Source organism: Malus domestica, chromosome 13, assembly GCF_042453785.1.
Source record: "Malus domestica chromosome 13, GDT2T_hap1".
Taxonomy (NCBI): domain Eukaryota; kingdom Viridiplantae; phylum Streptophyta; class Magnoliopsida; order Rosales; family Rosaceae; genus Malus; species Malus domestica.
The window spans coordinates 26,507,733-26,522,624 of NC_091673.1; the positions used below are offsets into that span (position 1 = coordinate 26,507,733).

At 40.5% G+C, this 14,892-nt stretch overlaps 1 protein-coding gene across 1 annotated transcript; it reads left to right on the top strand.

Moving 5' to 3' along the window:
* Positions 1-12,666: 12,666 nt before the first annotated feature.
* Positions 12,667-13,533, top strand: LOC139190904 (uncharacterized). The gene is made up of 2 exons (XM_070811395.1): positions 12,667-12,810; positions 13,063-13,533. The coding sequence occupies exons 1-2, from the start codon at positions 12,667-12,669 to the stop codon at positions 13,531-13,533; spliced, it is 615 nt and encodes a 204-aa protein (XP_070667496.1).
* The last annotated feature ends 1,359 nt before the right edge of the window (positions 13,534-14,892 follow it).

The following is a 14,892-nucleotide window of genomic DNA, read 5'->3' on the forward strand; positions in this document are numbered from 1 at the left end:
AATTACCTAAATGAATGCATGCATACTTCTACAGTAAATTTGTTCACCTGAGTCATAATCCCCTTGCAAGGATTATAAAACTCAAAGCTTACTGTCCAAAACCAAATCATTTGTACCATTTACATGCTTGTGCAACATATGCCTTACACTGGAAAAACATCAAAAATCAAATACAAATTTGTAAATCATGGACGGATTTTGTTTTACATTTTTATAATCAAATCAAGTGGCAGTGTAGCACGTAAAATTACAAACTTGAAGTAACCAGAGAGCAGAAATTAAGATGTAGAGATATCCTCAAACTTGCAACATATTGTATGGAAGCTAACCGTAGAGGTTTGTGAAGCAAACTGCGGCATGAGTTGCAGTCAATTGAACAAAAACATAGTAGTTTAACTAAAAAATGCATGATGAAATGCATTCATAGTTTTCATGCATGACACAACCCTATATTATTCCGTAAGTCAATATCATTCCACAGTGAAATTATAATGCTTACTTGTCGCAGAAAGGGCAATGCCACGATGAGGGCATATGGCGAAACTTAGTAACCTGTAGCATTCATTGCACTTTGTAGCCGATATGTTTTTGCCTATCTGATGGCATCTACCAACATAAAAAAGGCCACAAAAGGGATGCCAAGTCTACTTTGATTCTTATATCAAGCGATAAATAGAATAGATAGATGATGTTTTCCATATCAATAGCATACTAAGAAATCTGAAGGACACAACACAGTAGCTTACTAATTCAAAAGATTAAATGAACTATAAATGGACTAATGGTTAATCGAACAAATTCAATACAACTGAATCACATTCTAATTTTAAGCTAAGCACTATATTGCCAAGAAAAGTGCTCATATTGCTGTGAATGTAAAAAAAAAATGAGTTAGCACTATCCACTGCTCATTTTGCTAAACAAAATGCCTAGAATCTATTCATTTCAAGTAAGTAAAAATCCAGAACAGGAAGATGGAGATATTGAATGTTGAAAAGTGATTAAATTGCCATCCTAACAATCGATTTAACTTTTATACACCTATAGGTATCAAATTCGATCTTAGACAAAAATAAAGCTGCTGATGAGATAACTGATTCCTGGTGTGAGTCATCACTTCTACTTTTGTATGGCAATGATTACTTGAAGTTCTCATGCATACCAGCTCTCAATAGACTCAACAACACATGGAGGTAAGGACCAATCCAGTAATCTTGAGAAAAGGGGATCCCTGAACCCTCAAAACCCACATACATCTTTTGGCAAGGTAAGTCATATTGCCAAAGCACAAAGGAAAATAATACTAATAATAATGTATTGACACATTTAAAGAGAAATTTCGAACCTATTGTACAATGCAAGAAGGTCTGGGAGTATTGAAAAAAAATGTCTATAAGAAGTATTCAATTTTTTCTTTACTATGCTCAAATATGTGGATGTTCATCGTACTGCTATAATGATGACAATTATTTGTCAAATGCAAGTGGATTTCTGCCATTTTATCAGAAAATGTTAATATCAAAGGAAAGTAAGTTTGTATGGAATAACAATCGTTTAAAATTAATGACCATATTAAGAACAGAAAATTTTCAGCAAATAATTGAATGTAATACAATAGACATAGATGAGAGGGTTGAGTAATTAGGAATTCTATCGTTCATGTGAAAAAGAAAACATGCATTATAGTTGAAACAACTCTTTACCTTTTCAATTGTTATCGGTATTACATGGACTAAAAGAACAGGAGAAGTAAGATTTCATGTAGAAGATCGCTTGTATAAACTAAATCCAGTAAATCAGAGATAAATGTAATACAACAATACACGACTGGAAAAGAGAGAGTACAAAATCTAGTCTACTGCTTAAGCATGACTCTATGTAAGATTCTTTTCCCTTCCGTTAAAGTTTGAACAGACCAACATATCACATTAAGGAAAACAAATCACCTTCTCAGTGTCAAGTTGACCCTTCAATTTCTTATCTTTCAAGCCTTGAAAACACAAAATCCAAGATGCAGTGACAAATAAACATGTATAAGTTTCATGAAAACTCAAAGTTTCTAGGCCATACCTCCAAATTTGCTTCTGCTCCTCTAAGAAACTTCTTCACTCTCTTATCTAACTCATCAGAAATCTTCTCCTGCAAATTAAGGTACTGCCCATCTTATTTTCTCATTCTCTTTTTATGAAAATTATGTGCACATAAGAGCCTAAAGTTCGGCTCTCACGTTGGTGAGTTAAATAGTGCAATGTACAAAAGGTGAGAGCTTAATCCAGAGCTATCATAACTAAAATATCAAAATATCAAAACTCGAAAATCTCCACCTAACAAACATCTAAAAAACATATTTTCAATGAGATTGAGTAGAATCATGACTGCAAGCAAATCTTGTGGGACTGCTACAAAAAATATAAACCAGTTGATTTCCGTAATAAAATATAATTAGTTGATTTTCAGGCGGACCTGTTCCTTTGCAGGCACAGTGTCAATAGTGCCACCAGCTTGTTTCACACCCATTTAGCTTACAGCAGTCTCGAATCCTTCAAACGCACAATACCTTGAAACTTGATGAGTAATACAATTCAACGACGACATTCAAATTTTATTTTTCCAAAGAAAAAAAAGATAAACTGGTCCACAAAAATCTTTTAGCTTGAAAATCCACACCCACAAATCAACCCAATTCAAATGGTGAATTTGTTATAAATGAACACTACAATTTGAGGATCGATCAAATACCAGCTTAACAGCCACCTCCTCCCCATTGTGCACATTTACACCTAACACCAGAAGAGCAATTTCATTACAAAACACATTAAATTAACACAATGAGTAATTTTCTAAGAAAAAAAGAATATCAAGCACTGATTAGCATACCTAAATAGAGTTCTCCCAAAGACCCACTCCCAATCTTCCTCCCCAGCTTAAACTTCCGAGCAATCACATGCTCCATGATGCAACAATGTCCAATACGATTCGACCCACAGACTCAAACTGGCTTTATTTCACATCAATTTGTGCAAAATTCTTCCTTCCCAATCCAATCCAGCTACACAGCATGCTCAACTGACGAAAATATGCATATCCCCTTCTGATTCATCCACTTTGAAATCTGCAACCTATAACACATTATTACTAAAGCAGAGGAATTTTCAATTACTTATGATACAAACAAACACATTAACTAACAAAAATCCTAATTCCCTCTTTCACTCACTTTCTTTAACTAAAATTTAATTACTTTGATGCTTCTTTCAATTTTCTTTCATTTTATGAGCAACCAAACAGGGGATAACACAAATTGCAAGGTAAGAAAGAAAGATGGAAACCTGTATGGCTTGGGAGAAGCGTTTCCACTTTCAGAATGATGCGCTGAAGCTCGGTGACTCGGACTTTGTTGAATTTGGGGCAAAATAAGAAACTTTAACGAAAAACTCCGGTACTGTTCATTTTAACAAAAAAAATCATATTTTTACACTAAAAAATCAATTTTGGTACTATTTACTTTATCATTTATTTTGTCCTTATCGTTAAAACTCAAAGTTTTCAAGCCATTTTCATTAGTTTTCCTAAAAAAAAAAAAAACAATCAATAAACCATGGCTTGTCATTTTTCAACCTATCCAATTCAAAGTAGCACATCTCTAATTCAACATATCCAATTCATATCAGCACATATCCAAATTCCAGTTCAATAAACCACATATCCAAATCAATTCAAACAAAATGGCTAATATTCAAGAACATGTCCAATCTTTAAGCACATTTACAAAACAAATTTAGAACACTATAAAATCCTCTTACTAGCAGAACATAAACGTCAAAATCCAACAGAAAGACAAAGCATCATACCAATTCTCTATCTTGTATGCTGTTTTCAGGTGGATCTTCCTAACTCGTCCTAAAAAACCGTGTATAAAGTTCACCTGCAAGCATCATCCCATAGCCAAAAATTAGATAGAACCAAGGAATACATAAGGAACCAAGAAATGGGAAAAAAAAATAATCAACCAACAGAGGAATGAGAAGCAAACACCAGAAAATTTTGAAGAAGCATAGAAATGAGCACATTGAAACCCAAAAATTCGAATGATGATTCTAACAAAGCAAACAGAAAGCAAAACAATAAAAAATTATTTTCAAACAGTGCATAACCTATAGAATCAGAGGGAAAAAATAAAAACCCATACCCGGCTATACACCCCTCTGTTACTCTCTCCTCACTGACCCTGCGCACTAACCCATTAATTAACCCAAAAAAATGCACACAACCATGCTTTATATATCTCTATCTCCCTATCCATCTTTCTCTATAAAATTAGAAATCCCCGAAAACCGGACTTAACATACTAAACAGTTAGAAAATCTAAGGCACCATTAAAGAATACAATTTAAAAAAGAAACTTATCTTTGGATTTGAGGCATGCAGCGCAAGATTCGGCACACCCCACTCTCAGTAGGGTTTGTTGATGACCCTACCCTATTTCCCTGAAATCACCCATATGGTCTTCTCTGACTATACCAACCCTCCTATATGCAGCAACAGTGTTGAGACCCCTACCACTCCCCCTTGCTCTCCTTCCATCGCCATGTCTCTCTCTGTGTCTCTGTGTGTGTGTGGTAGGTTCCAGAAGGGCTAAGAGGCGAAATTGCAGAGAAAAAGGAAATGACAGAGAAATTATAAGAACATCTTTTCATTCATATCCTAAAAGGGTACCACCATGGGCATTGTTTACCCACATCATTCACTACAGACAAAGAGTTCGGGACATTATTGCTGAGTCACTATGTTCTACTATTCCACTACTAGATAAGGATTAAGCAAAAGGAAATAAGCTGAGGTGGATTAGAATCCTAACAAGGCACCCCCTCGAAGAAGCCTGTCTTCAGGCGTTGAAGTCCGGAAAACGACTGATGATGGAGTCTGCGTCTTCCCACGTGGCATCATGTTCGGGCAAGCCTTGCCAATTGATTAGCAGCGAGTTACTGCCTGGTTGCTCCATTTGAACATGCTGTGTTGGAGTATCATTTCTGGAAACCACAAGAAGGTGCCATCTGCCGCGACGAGTGGCAGCGTTGGGGACGCAGCAATATGAGAGCCAAGTTTAGGCTTAAGGAGCGAGACGTGGAAGGTTGGATGAATGCGGGATTGAGGGGGAAGGTCCAAGGTGTAAGCAACTGGGCCAATGTGGGTTAACACCTGAAAGGGGCCGTAGTAACGAGGAGCGAGTTTGGGACAATAAGTCTTCGACACTGAGGTCTGTCGGTATGGCTAGAGCTTGAGGAAGACCCAATCCCCAACATGAAAGGTTCTCTTCGAGTGGTGCTTGTCTACTTGTTGATGTATTCGATTCTGAGCGATATGTATATTCTCTTGTAAGTGCTTGAGAAGAGTGTCTCTATCCCTGAGAGTGATATCAACCAGATGGACCAGCGAGGAACCTGGAAGATATGAGGACACTGTTGGTGGGGGATAGCCATAAACCACCTGGAAGGGCGTCATCTTGATCGTTGCTTGAAAGGTAGTGTTATACCACCATTTCGCCTATGGAAGCCAACGGAGCCAAGTAGTTGGTTTGTCCATGACAAAATTGCGCAGATAGTGCTCCAGTGTTCTGTTCAAGACCTCAGTCTGTCCATCCGATTGTGGATGGTAAGCTGAGCTTTTACAAAGTGTCGTTTGTTGGTTTTTGAAGAAGGCAGTCCAAAATGCACTTAGGAAAATCGAATCATGGTCACTAACAATGGATGCCGGCATCCTGTGCAACCGAAATACCTCATGAATGAACACATCTGCAATTTGAGGGGCGGTATAGGGATGCTTAATAGGAATGAGGTGGTCATATTTGGAGAGACGATCCACGACCACCAAAATAGCATTCCGACCAGTTGCCGAAGGAAAGCCTTCGATGAAGTCCATGGCAATATCTGTCCAAACTTGGTGCGGAATGGGAAGTGGCTGTAAAAAACTTGGTGGTTTAATTGTTTTGTAATGGGTGAGTTGACAAACATCACAAGAAGCCACAAAACTCCTGACATCTTTTTTTATGTCGGGCCAGTTGAAGTTATGAGTGAGGCGCTTATAGGTGCATAAAAATCCGAAATGGCCTGCAGACGGAGAAGCATGGAATTCCTTGAGGAGTCGGCCACGCCACGGGGACATAGCTGGGATAAAAAGATCGGACTTGTAATAAAGGAGGTTGCCCTGCACCTTGAAGGAGACTTTACTGTTGGGATCTTGCTGCAACGCCTTAATGACCTCATTGGTGTGCGGGTTTGCTGCATAAGAGGTCTAGATGTTAGCCACACAATCAAAGAGTGGTTGGGAGAGTCCCATCAAGGAGAGGAGTTTGGGCCGACGGGATAATGCATTGGCTGCGACATTAGAAGTTCTGGGACGATACGCCAAAGTCTACTTGTACCCCAGTAGTTTGAGCAGCCACTTTTGTTGAGCTGGAGTGGTGATGCGTTGGTCCAAAAAGTATTGGAGTGTTTGGTGGTCCATGAGAATGGTGAAGTGGTGCCCGATTAAATAGGAACACCATTTTTGGACCGCAAACACCACAACTAGCATTTCTTTGTCATACATCGAGAGAGATTGGTGTTTGGGTGCCAATGGTTTGCTTAAGAAATCGATTGGGTGGTTGTCATATGACAGCACTGAACCAATGCCAACGTTGGAGGCATCGCATTCCAAGGTGAAAGACTTGGTGAAGTCGGGAAGGGCCAGGACCGGTGTGGATGACAAAGCCACCTTGAGGGCCGTAAACGTCGTGTGTTCTGCGGAGGACCATGAGAAGTTATCCTTCTTCAGTAAGTCTGTCAGAGGCTTGGCAATGAGTCCAAAATGCCGTACGAACTTGGACACTAAAAGGAGTTGGCCACTCTGCAATGGCTGCTATCTTGGAAGGGTCAACAGTAACGCCACCAGCGGATATAATATGGCCTAAATAGGTAATAGAGTGTTGTCCAAAGAGGCACTTCGACGGTTTCAAACGGAGCTGATGCTAATGGAGAATATCAAAGACAGCGGTCAAATGGGAAACATGATGGTCCAAGGAGTCACTGAAGACCAAGATATCGTAAAAAAACGAGAACAGATTTCCGGAGTAAGGGTTTTAAAATAGAGTTCATCATAACTTGAAAGATGGTCGGGGCATTGGTGAGACCAAAGGGCATGATGGTAAATTCGTAGTGGCCCCTCATGTATGTGGAATGCAGTCTTGTGGATGTTCGCCTCATACATGAGGATTTGGTGGTAATTGGAGCGGAGGTCCAATTTTGAAAAGATGATCACACCTTGTAATTCCACCAAAAGTTCATCAATAATAGGAATCGAAAAACAATCCTTGATGGTGACTGCATTGATTACTCTATACTTAACACAAAATCGCCAGGACGAGTCGGTTTTAGCTACCAACAAAGCTGGAGAAGAAAAATGACTCATGCTGGGACGGATGAGGCTGACTGCCAGCATCTCTTCAACTTGGTGCTCCAGTTCCGCCTTTTGGGCATGGCCGTAATGATATGGGCGAACGTTAATTGGGCCCGTGCTGGGGAGTAATGGAATGCGATGATCAATAGCATGATTGAGGGGTAAGGATGTTGGTGGTTGAAAGAGCTCGTGATACGCCGTGATGAGTGATTGAATGCTTGTCGGTGGTAGGGAAGGTGATTTATCTGTTGCGGTGATATTAGCTAGATGCGGAATGGGTGGGTGAGGGAAACCAACAGAAGGTGAGACACTCTGGTGCACATGGGAGAGAAGCACATCGAATGTGGAAGAGCCTACCAACCGGTAGTTCGTGCCGTGCACCGAGAACTCCATGATTTTAAGTAAAAAGTTCTAACGAATGAAGCCCAAAGTTTCCAACCAATCCACGCCTAATACTACGTCACAACCCGTCACCGTGAGGAGGTGGAAATCACTAGTGAAGGTATATCCTTGGAGACGGATTGGAACTTGGGGAGCCACCCCTTTGGTGCGAAAACAACAGCCTGTGGCCACCATGACCGCCTCGGTTCGAGACGTGTCGACGTGGAGTCCCAAACGAGTCGCCACCTGTGGGTTGAGGAAACTTTGGTTAGCCCCATAGTTAATGAACACTTGAATATGTGTGTGTTGAATGAAGCCTTCCAAACACATCGCTCGGCAGCGGGCACGCTTGGTGGTTGATATCGTGTTAAGAGCGATGGGGTGTTCCGGCTGTTCAACTAGGGTAGGAGGCTGTAGGAAGGTGTCTGCAAGGTCTGGAAAAGGTGCCAAATCTTCCTCATCGGCCAGTAACATGAGAATATGGGACTGTTTACAGTGATGGTCGAGACGATATTGTTCGTCACAGTTGAAACAAAACCCTTGTTCTCAACGGGTGCGCATCTCGGTCTAAGTGAGCTGGAGGATCGGCTTTGTTGGTGGAGGGTTGGGTGTTGTGAGGGAGGGTCGAGAGGTAGGGTTGAGGATGTTGGAAATGTGCCCTAAAACCAATCATATGATGATACTTTACGGACATTTCACATGTTAAACTAATCTAGTTTAATATCAAGGGCAAAGATTATTGTTTGAGCCGTCTCATATAAATGTTATATGCTTAAACGATAAGTCCAAGGAATATGTAATTAGGAGAATGTAATTTAAACAAGTTAGATTTATGAGACCATTCTCTTTCGTATACATATCCTAAACGTTCCTGATCATAGGATCGCCAATTGGGCATTGACAGTCCGTTAAGATCAGTACGTGCTGTGTCTTCTCTCAGGGAGAGTGAATAGTCTCGAGTCATTGGTGTGTGTGACATCAAGACAAGTACGTAGGTGCTCAATAGAGAATGAGTTCACTGAACACGATCAACGAAGAGTTCTCATACTCATGTCACATGAGAACTCATGGTTGGGATAATGCAAAGTAGTCCTTTGACCTGAGGCATCATAGTTGTCTTGTGGTTAGGTCCTTGATCTTTGATTATGTCAAAGTCACCCCATCCGTGGGTGTCCACGGCATCGTCGGGGTTAAGCCTCTTAACCATGGAGGCAAGTGAATGCGCAACAAGGGATCTCTAACCTTCAAACCGTTTGGGGGAGAATACTCTATGATATGATTAAGAATCTCTGGCCAGAGTATGAATGAGATTTAGGAAGTCGTTCCAAATCACATTCAAGGTAATCATATAAGCACACGAATCACATTGGATAGTAGACATGAATAAACTATCAAACCAAACAATGTGGTCAAGCTTATTGTATTAGAGAAAGACCGTATTGCATTTGTAATCCTAAACTGAATAGGTTCTCCACCTCTTCTGATTAGCTTGGGTAACCATGATATGCTGCTAGGTGTCACTCATGGTTTGTGGAAGCCCTAAACGTGTATAATCACTAAAGGGAGAATTGAAAGTAAGTTTCAATTCACAATCGATTTGAAATGGTTTTAATCGCCCACTGCCTCGCTAAAAGGAACCTAATGCATCGTACACAGTGTAAGGTGGAGATTGAAGAAACAATGGAGATGAGTAAGAATAATTAAATGGTTTAATTATTTATGGCAAGGATTAATTAATATGTTAATTAATCAAACGAATAAGTTCGTTAAAGACCTCGGGATAGTTTTGGACCTTAAGGCCCAATGGGCTTCGAACGTCAAGCCTATTGACTTAAGTTGTATGACAACTTAATGACAAATAATTCACAAAGGCCTTAAAAGCCCAATGAAACCCTATGGCCGGCCATTTTGTTAAAGGAGTCGGTTTTGGACTTATTTACAAGTTTGCCACTCTAATGAATTAAGGTATAAATATGACTTTATAGCCAAAATTCATTTGGGGTTTTCTTTTGGGGAAAGGATGAGAACATAAGCTCTCATTTCTCTCTAAAGTGGCCGGCCTCCTTGGAGGGTTTAGCTAGCAATCCTACTACTCCAAGGTCACTCATTTCTTCTCCAATCTAACATTGGTGAAGAGACTTAGATGTTCTCAATTTTGGGAACTTGGAGAAACCTATTCTTCCATACCAAATCCATGGATCTAAGAAGCAAGGAATGAAGGCCCTCTCTTTGGGTGATTAGCCTTTGCTTATGCAAAGAGGAATCTACAAAGGTATAATTTCTCAACTAACAAATGTTGTTTTAAGTTGAGTCAAGGTTCACCAATCTACTAGGCTTTGAATTTCATGGTTAATGTTTTGTTTTTAAGTGCATACAAGCATGATTCCGTCTTTAATTTGTTAATTGCATGCTATAGATGTTGCTTAAATGAACATGTTTTTCACAAAATTTCCTTCACAGGATATGTGGGTTGGGTATGGGTGAAAGTAGGGGTTTAGAGGTGTAGGGGGAAGTACGTAAATTGCCGGAGCGTACCACCGGCTGGCAACCTTGTTTATGCTCATAAATGCGAGTGAGTTCAATGGCACGCTCTAGAGTGGTTGGTGCCAGGACCACGACATCGTCCTACAACTCATCTTTGAGGCCGCCTAAGAAGACTCCTAGAATTTGTGCATCAGTCTAATCGGGAGCGTCGCATGAGAGGCGAATGAACTGGCCCACATACGCCTCCACTGTTATGGTCTGGGAAATGTGCAATAGGGCCATGTTGAAGTTCAAGGAATCTGTTGGGCCAAACTGTTGTAGCAGTTAGGCTATGAAGGTGGCCTATGACGAAAGCGGAAACCATATTTTGAACCAGCGGAGCCAATAAGCCGCATCATCGCTAAGATGAAGTCCTGCCACTGTGATGCGGTGATGCTCGACTATTTTGTGATAGTCTAAGAATTCATCAACCATTGCAAGCCATCCATATGGGTCGTCCCTACAAAAATGAGGAAGTTCGATTTTCAAGGTTTTCGGCGCTGAGAAGGTCGGTGAAGAGGGTGGGTAGTGGCAGGGAACATGGAGGTTGGGGTTAAAGGAAGAAGGGTTTGGGCTGGTAGAGGATGATGGAAGGTAGCGAGAGGTGGAGGGTTAGCTCAAGGAGTGAAGTGGAAAGGAAGTGGATGAGGGACTCGCGGCGAGGTGCGACCTTAGAGGGTGGGTGGATGTTATCGGTTGGGAGGGAGAGACCCCATGTGGGTGGTGGTATGAGAGTGTGGACAAAAGAGAAGGGGGAAGGGCCGAGGGAAATGGGGATAGAACCAATCAGAATTTAGGGGCCGGGTTGGGGTGGGGTATTTAGAGCACGAATCTCGTTGAGAATCGTCTGTTGCACTTGATCTTGACGGAGTCGGTGGACAGAGAGATCGGCCATGGCTTGTTGGAGGTCTTCATTGCAGACGATCATTATGGACAGGGCTTCTTGAAACTCCTGAAGCTGAGTGAGGATTGGATGTTGTTAAAATTCACGGTCCATCTCATCCTCCATCATGTCGGCCACCGTGATCGACGCCTTACTCTTGCCCATGGATGCAAACCTGGCTCTGGATACCAAATGGTAGGTTCTAGAAGGGCTAAGAGGCGAAATTGTAGAGAAAAAGGAAATGACAGAGAAATTATAAAAACAACATTTCATTCATATCCCAAAAGGGTACCACCATCGGCATTGTATACCCACATCATTCACTACAGACAAAGAGTTAGGTACACTATTGTTGAGTCACTATGTTCAATTATTCCACCACTAGATAAGGATTAAGAAAAAGGAAATAAGCTGAGGTGGATTAGAATCCTAACAGTGTGCATGTGTGTATGTCTCTCTCTTTTTCTCTCTCTCTCTCGCATACCCTACCTCTCCCCCTTGCTCTCCTTCCATTGCCATGTCCGTATGTGTGTGTGTGTGTCTCTCTCTCTCTCTCTCTCGCAGACCCTCCCTGAAATCCTAATTGAACGACAACAAATGTTACCTACCCGGTGACCCCTTATCTCGCCCAAAACAGAGAGGACAAAATTGCCTTTCGTAATAGACCATCCCTACCATCGGATTGTAATCTTTGATGGGCAAAAATGTAATTATATAATTTGGGCCTTACTGAGGGCCGGGCTTCCCAACTAAAACCAACACATTTGGGCCTGGCTGTGGGCTGGGCTGCTAACCCAAAACCAACACAAAGACCAATGGCATGGTTGTAATTAATCTGAAATTCGGATTGAAAAATTGTTCATTTGAATAGTGCCAATTTCAAACCTTTCTTTAAAGCAACTCCAATGTATCAAAGGCCTCATAGGGCAACTTCTTATTCACTCCCCTCCAGTGAACATTAACTGCTTTTAATGAACAGTAATTGCCCTTTACATCTCCACCCCTAACTGAATAGCCATGGCAATACGCAATAAAATATTAGTATTTTTTATAATACAAAATAATTTTATTTGTAATTTCGGGATTTTTAATCGTTCTCATTGTGCCACATATTATTATCCGAAAAGATAATTGTTGGTGATAGATTTCGATAAGATTTTTATCCAATGCCGTCATGCCACGTGTCGTTACCTTTTTCAGAATCATTGAGAATAGATTTCCGATAAGATTTTTAACCAATCACGTCGTGTCACGTGTCACAATCTATTTACAATCTTTGAGGATAGATTTTGATCAGATTTTTAATGAATGACAGCATGCCACGTGACATTATCTACAACCTAATCATTCCTTTTTCCTCCTTATAACCCACCATCCATCCTAAGAAATCACACACCAAAATCAAAATCTCTATCATTATTCATAGTTTCTGCTTCTTTCTTACAATGTCTTCTTCAAGGATGTTGTGGGAAATCGATGAGCAAGAGAAAGAATTGTTTAAGCAAGGGGAAGAAATGTTCAATTTCCAAGTGGGCGCAAATGAGATGGAAGAGGAAGAGGATGAGGAGTTTAGAAGGAGAGATGACAAAGTAAGAAGCCAAAGAGCCTCACATTCCCGTCGAGTCATCCAAGTTGTGGCTCAGATCTCCAGACCCCAACCGTTCCGCAAACATTGATAGAAGCAAGCAATGAAGAGGTACTGATCTCTTGGATGATTATTTTGTCCGCAACAGTGCATTCCCTAATATGTACTTTAGACGTGGGTTTAGAATGGAATGACATTTGTTAAAAAAATCATGATTGTTGTTTGCAACCATGATTCTTACGTTGTGCAAAAGAAGGATGCTTTTAGTGTTATGGGTCTCCTTCCTAAGCAAAAAATTAATGCTGCCTTGCGGATGCTTGCATATAGAGCATCTGCAGACCAAGTGGATGAGATAGTGAGGATGAGGAAATCAACCATTCTTGAGTCCCTGATGAGGTTTTGCTCCGCAATCGAATCTATCTACACCACAGAGTACCTCCGGAGACTTACTGAGATGGACTTGCAAAGGCTTCTGAAGAAATGCAAGATGCGAGGTTTTCCTGGGATGATTCGAAGCATCGACTGTATGCAATGGACCTGGAAAAACTATCCAAGTGCATGGCAAGGAGCTTATAGGGACATAAAAGGAGGAAAAAGTATCATTTTGGAGGCGGTGGCCTCAATGTCCTTGCCCAATCCCCAGTATTCAACGATATCCTGCAAGGAAAAGTACCAAGAATCACGTACTGAGTCAACGAACTTAAGTACCATGGGCCATACTACCTAGCAGACGAGATTTACCCAAGGTGGTCATTGTTTGTCTAAACAGTGCCACATCCGCGAAGTGCAAAAGAAAAACACTTTGCAAGCTATCAAGAGGGGTGTAGGAAGGATGTGGAACGTTGTTTTGATATCCTCCAAGCTTGTTGGGCAATTGTCAGGGGTGCTACCAGAATGTTTGATTTAGAGTCGCTTTGATCCATTATGATGATGTGCATCATTCTTCACAACATGATTGTGGAAGATGAGTACGATTATGATGTCATTAATGAATATGAGCTAGACACGATGAACAATTCCATAACACAAATATATTGTGCTCATGACACCACATAAGAACCCGTGCAGCATGAGCCATTACAAAAGGATGAACGTTATAATGAAAGGCTCATTCAATGATATACTTCACTTCAGGACCCATATATGCACAATACCTGGCAAAATGACTTGATAGAGCACTAGTGGGAATTGAAACAAGCTCAAGAAACTTAAGTTCATTTAGTGTGTTTGTTTTTTTTTTTGGTGTGTTTATTTAATTTTTTTTGGTGTGTTTTTTAAGTTCATTTAGTGAGTTTTTTTTATTTTTTTTATTTTTATATTTGGTGTGTTTGTAATTTTATTTGGTATGTTTATATAATTTTATTTGGTGTGTTTATGTCCTTTGAATAAAGATTCTCTTAGTTTAAATAAATTACCAAATTAAATAAATATACTCTTAGTTTAAATAAAGTACTAAATTCAATAAATTGAAAACAACATAAAGTACTCTATTCAATAAATAAGAAATTACAATCCAAAGTGATTAGAAAATTATGCGCTTTGATTAAAAACAAATTCCCTAATCTCTCGTGAATGGAAAATCATCACCTAACCAATTTGTGGTGCTAGGATCATCTCCTCTTGTGGTGCTAGGACCATCTCCTCTTGCTCTCTCTTCTCTTGCACACCTCCTTCGCACCACGTCCGCTTTCTCCGAATTCCAAAAATATTTAGAATTTGGAGACATTGCCTCTACAGGCTCCTTCATAATGTCATGATCTTGTTGTGCCCTTCTTTCTTCTTTAAGCTCTTCCCTTTCTTGCCTAAGTAGCTCTCTTTCTCTCTCATTAGCTTGAAATAATCTCTCGGCAGCTGCAACTTTTGCCTCCTCTCTAGCCTTATCAGCCTCAAATTTAGCCATTTCCCATGCCAAAGTCAATTCACCTTGGTGAGCAAGTTCTTCCATATATTTTGCATAATCATTCTTGGAAGCACTCCCTTTTCTCTTTGAAGTCTTCTTACCTTGAGGCATAATTGGATAACGGGTAGACCCCGACCTTTCTTCTGTATCAGTTTCATGAACATGCTAGGCATGATCATGCGTAGA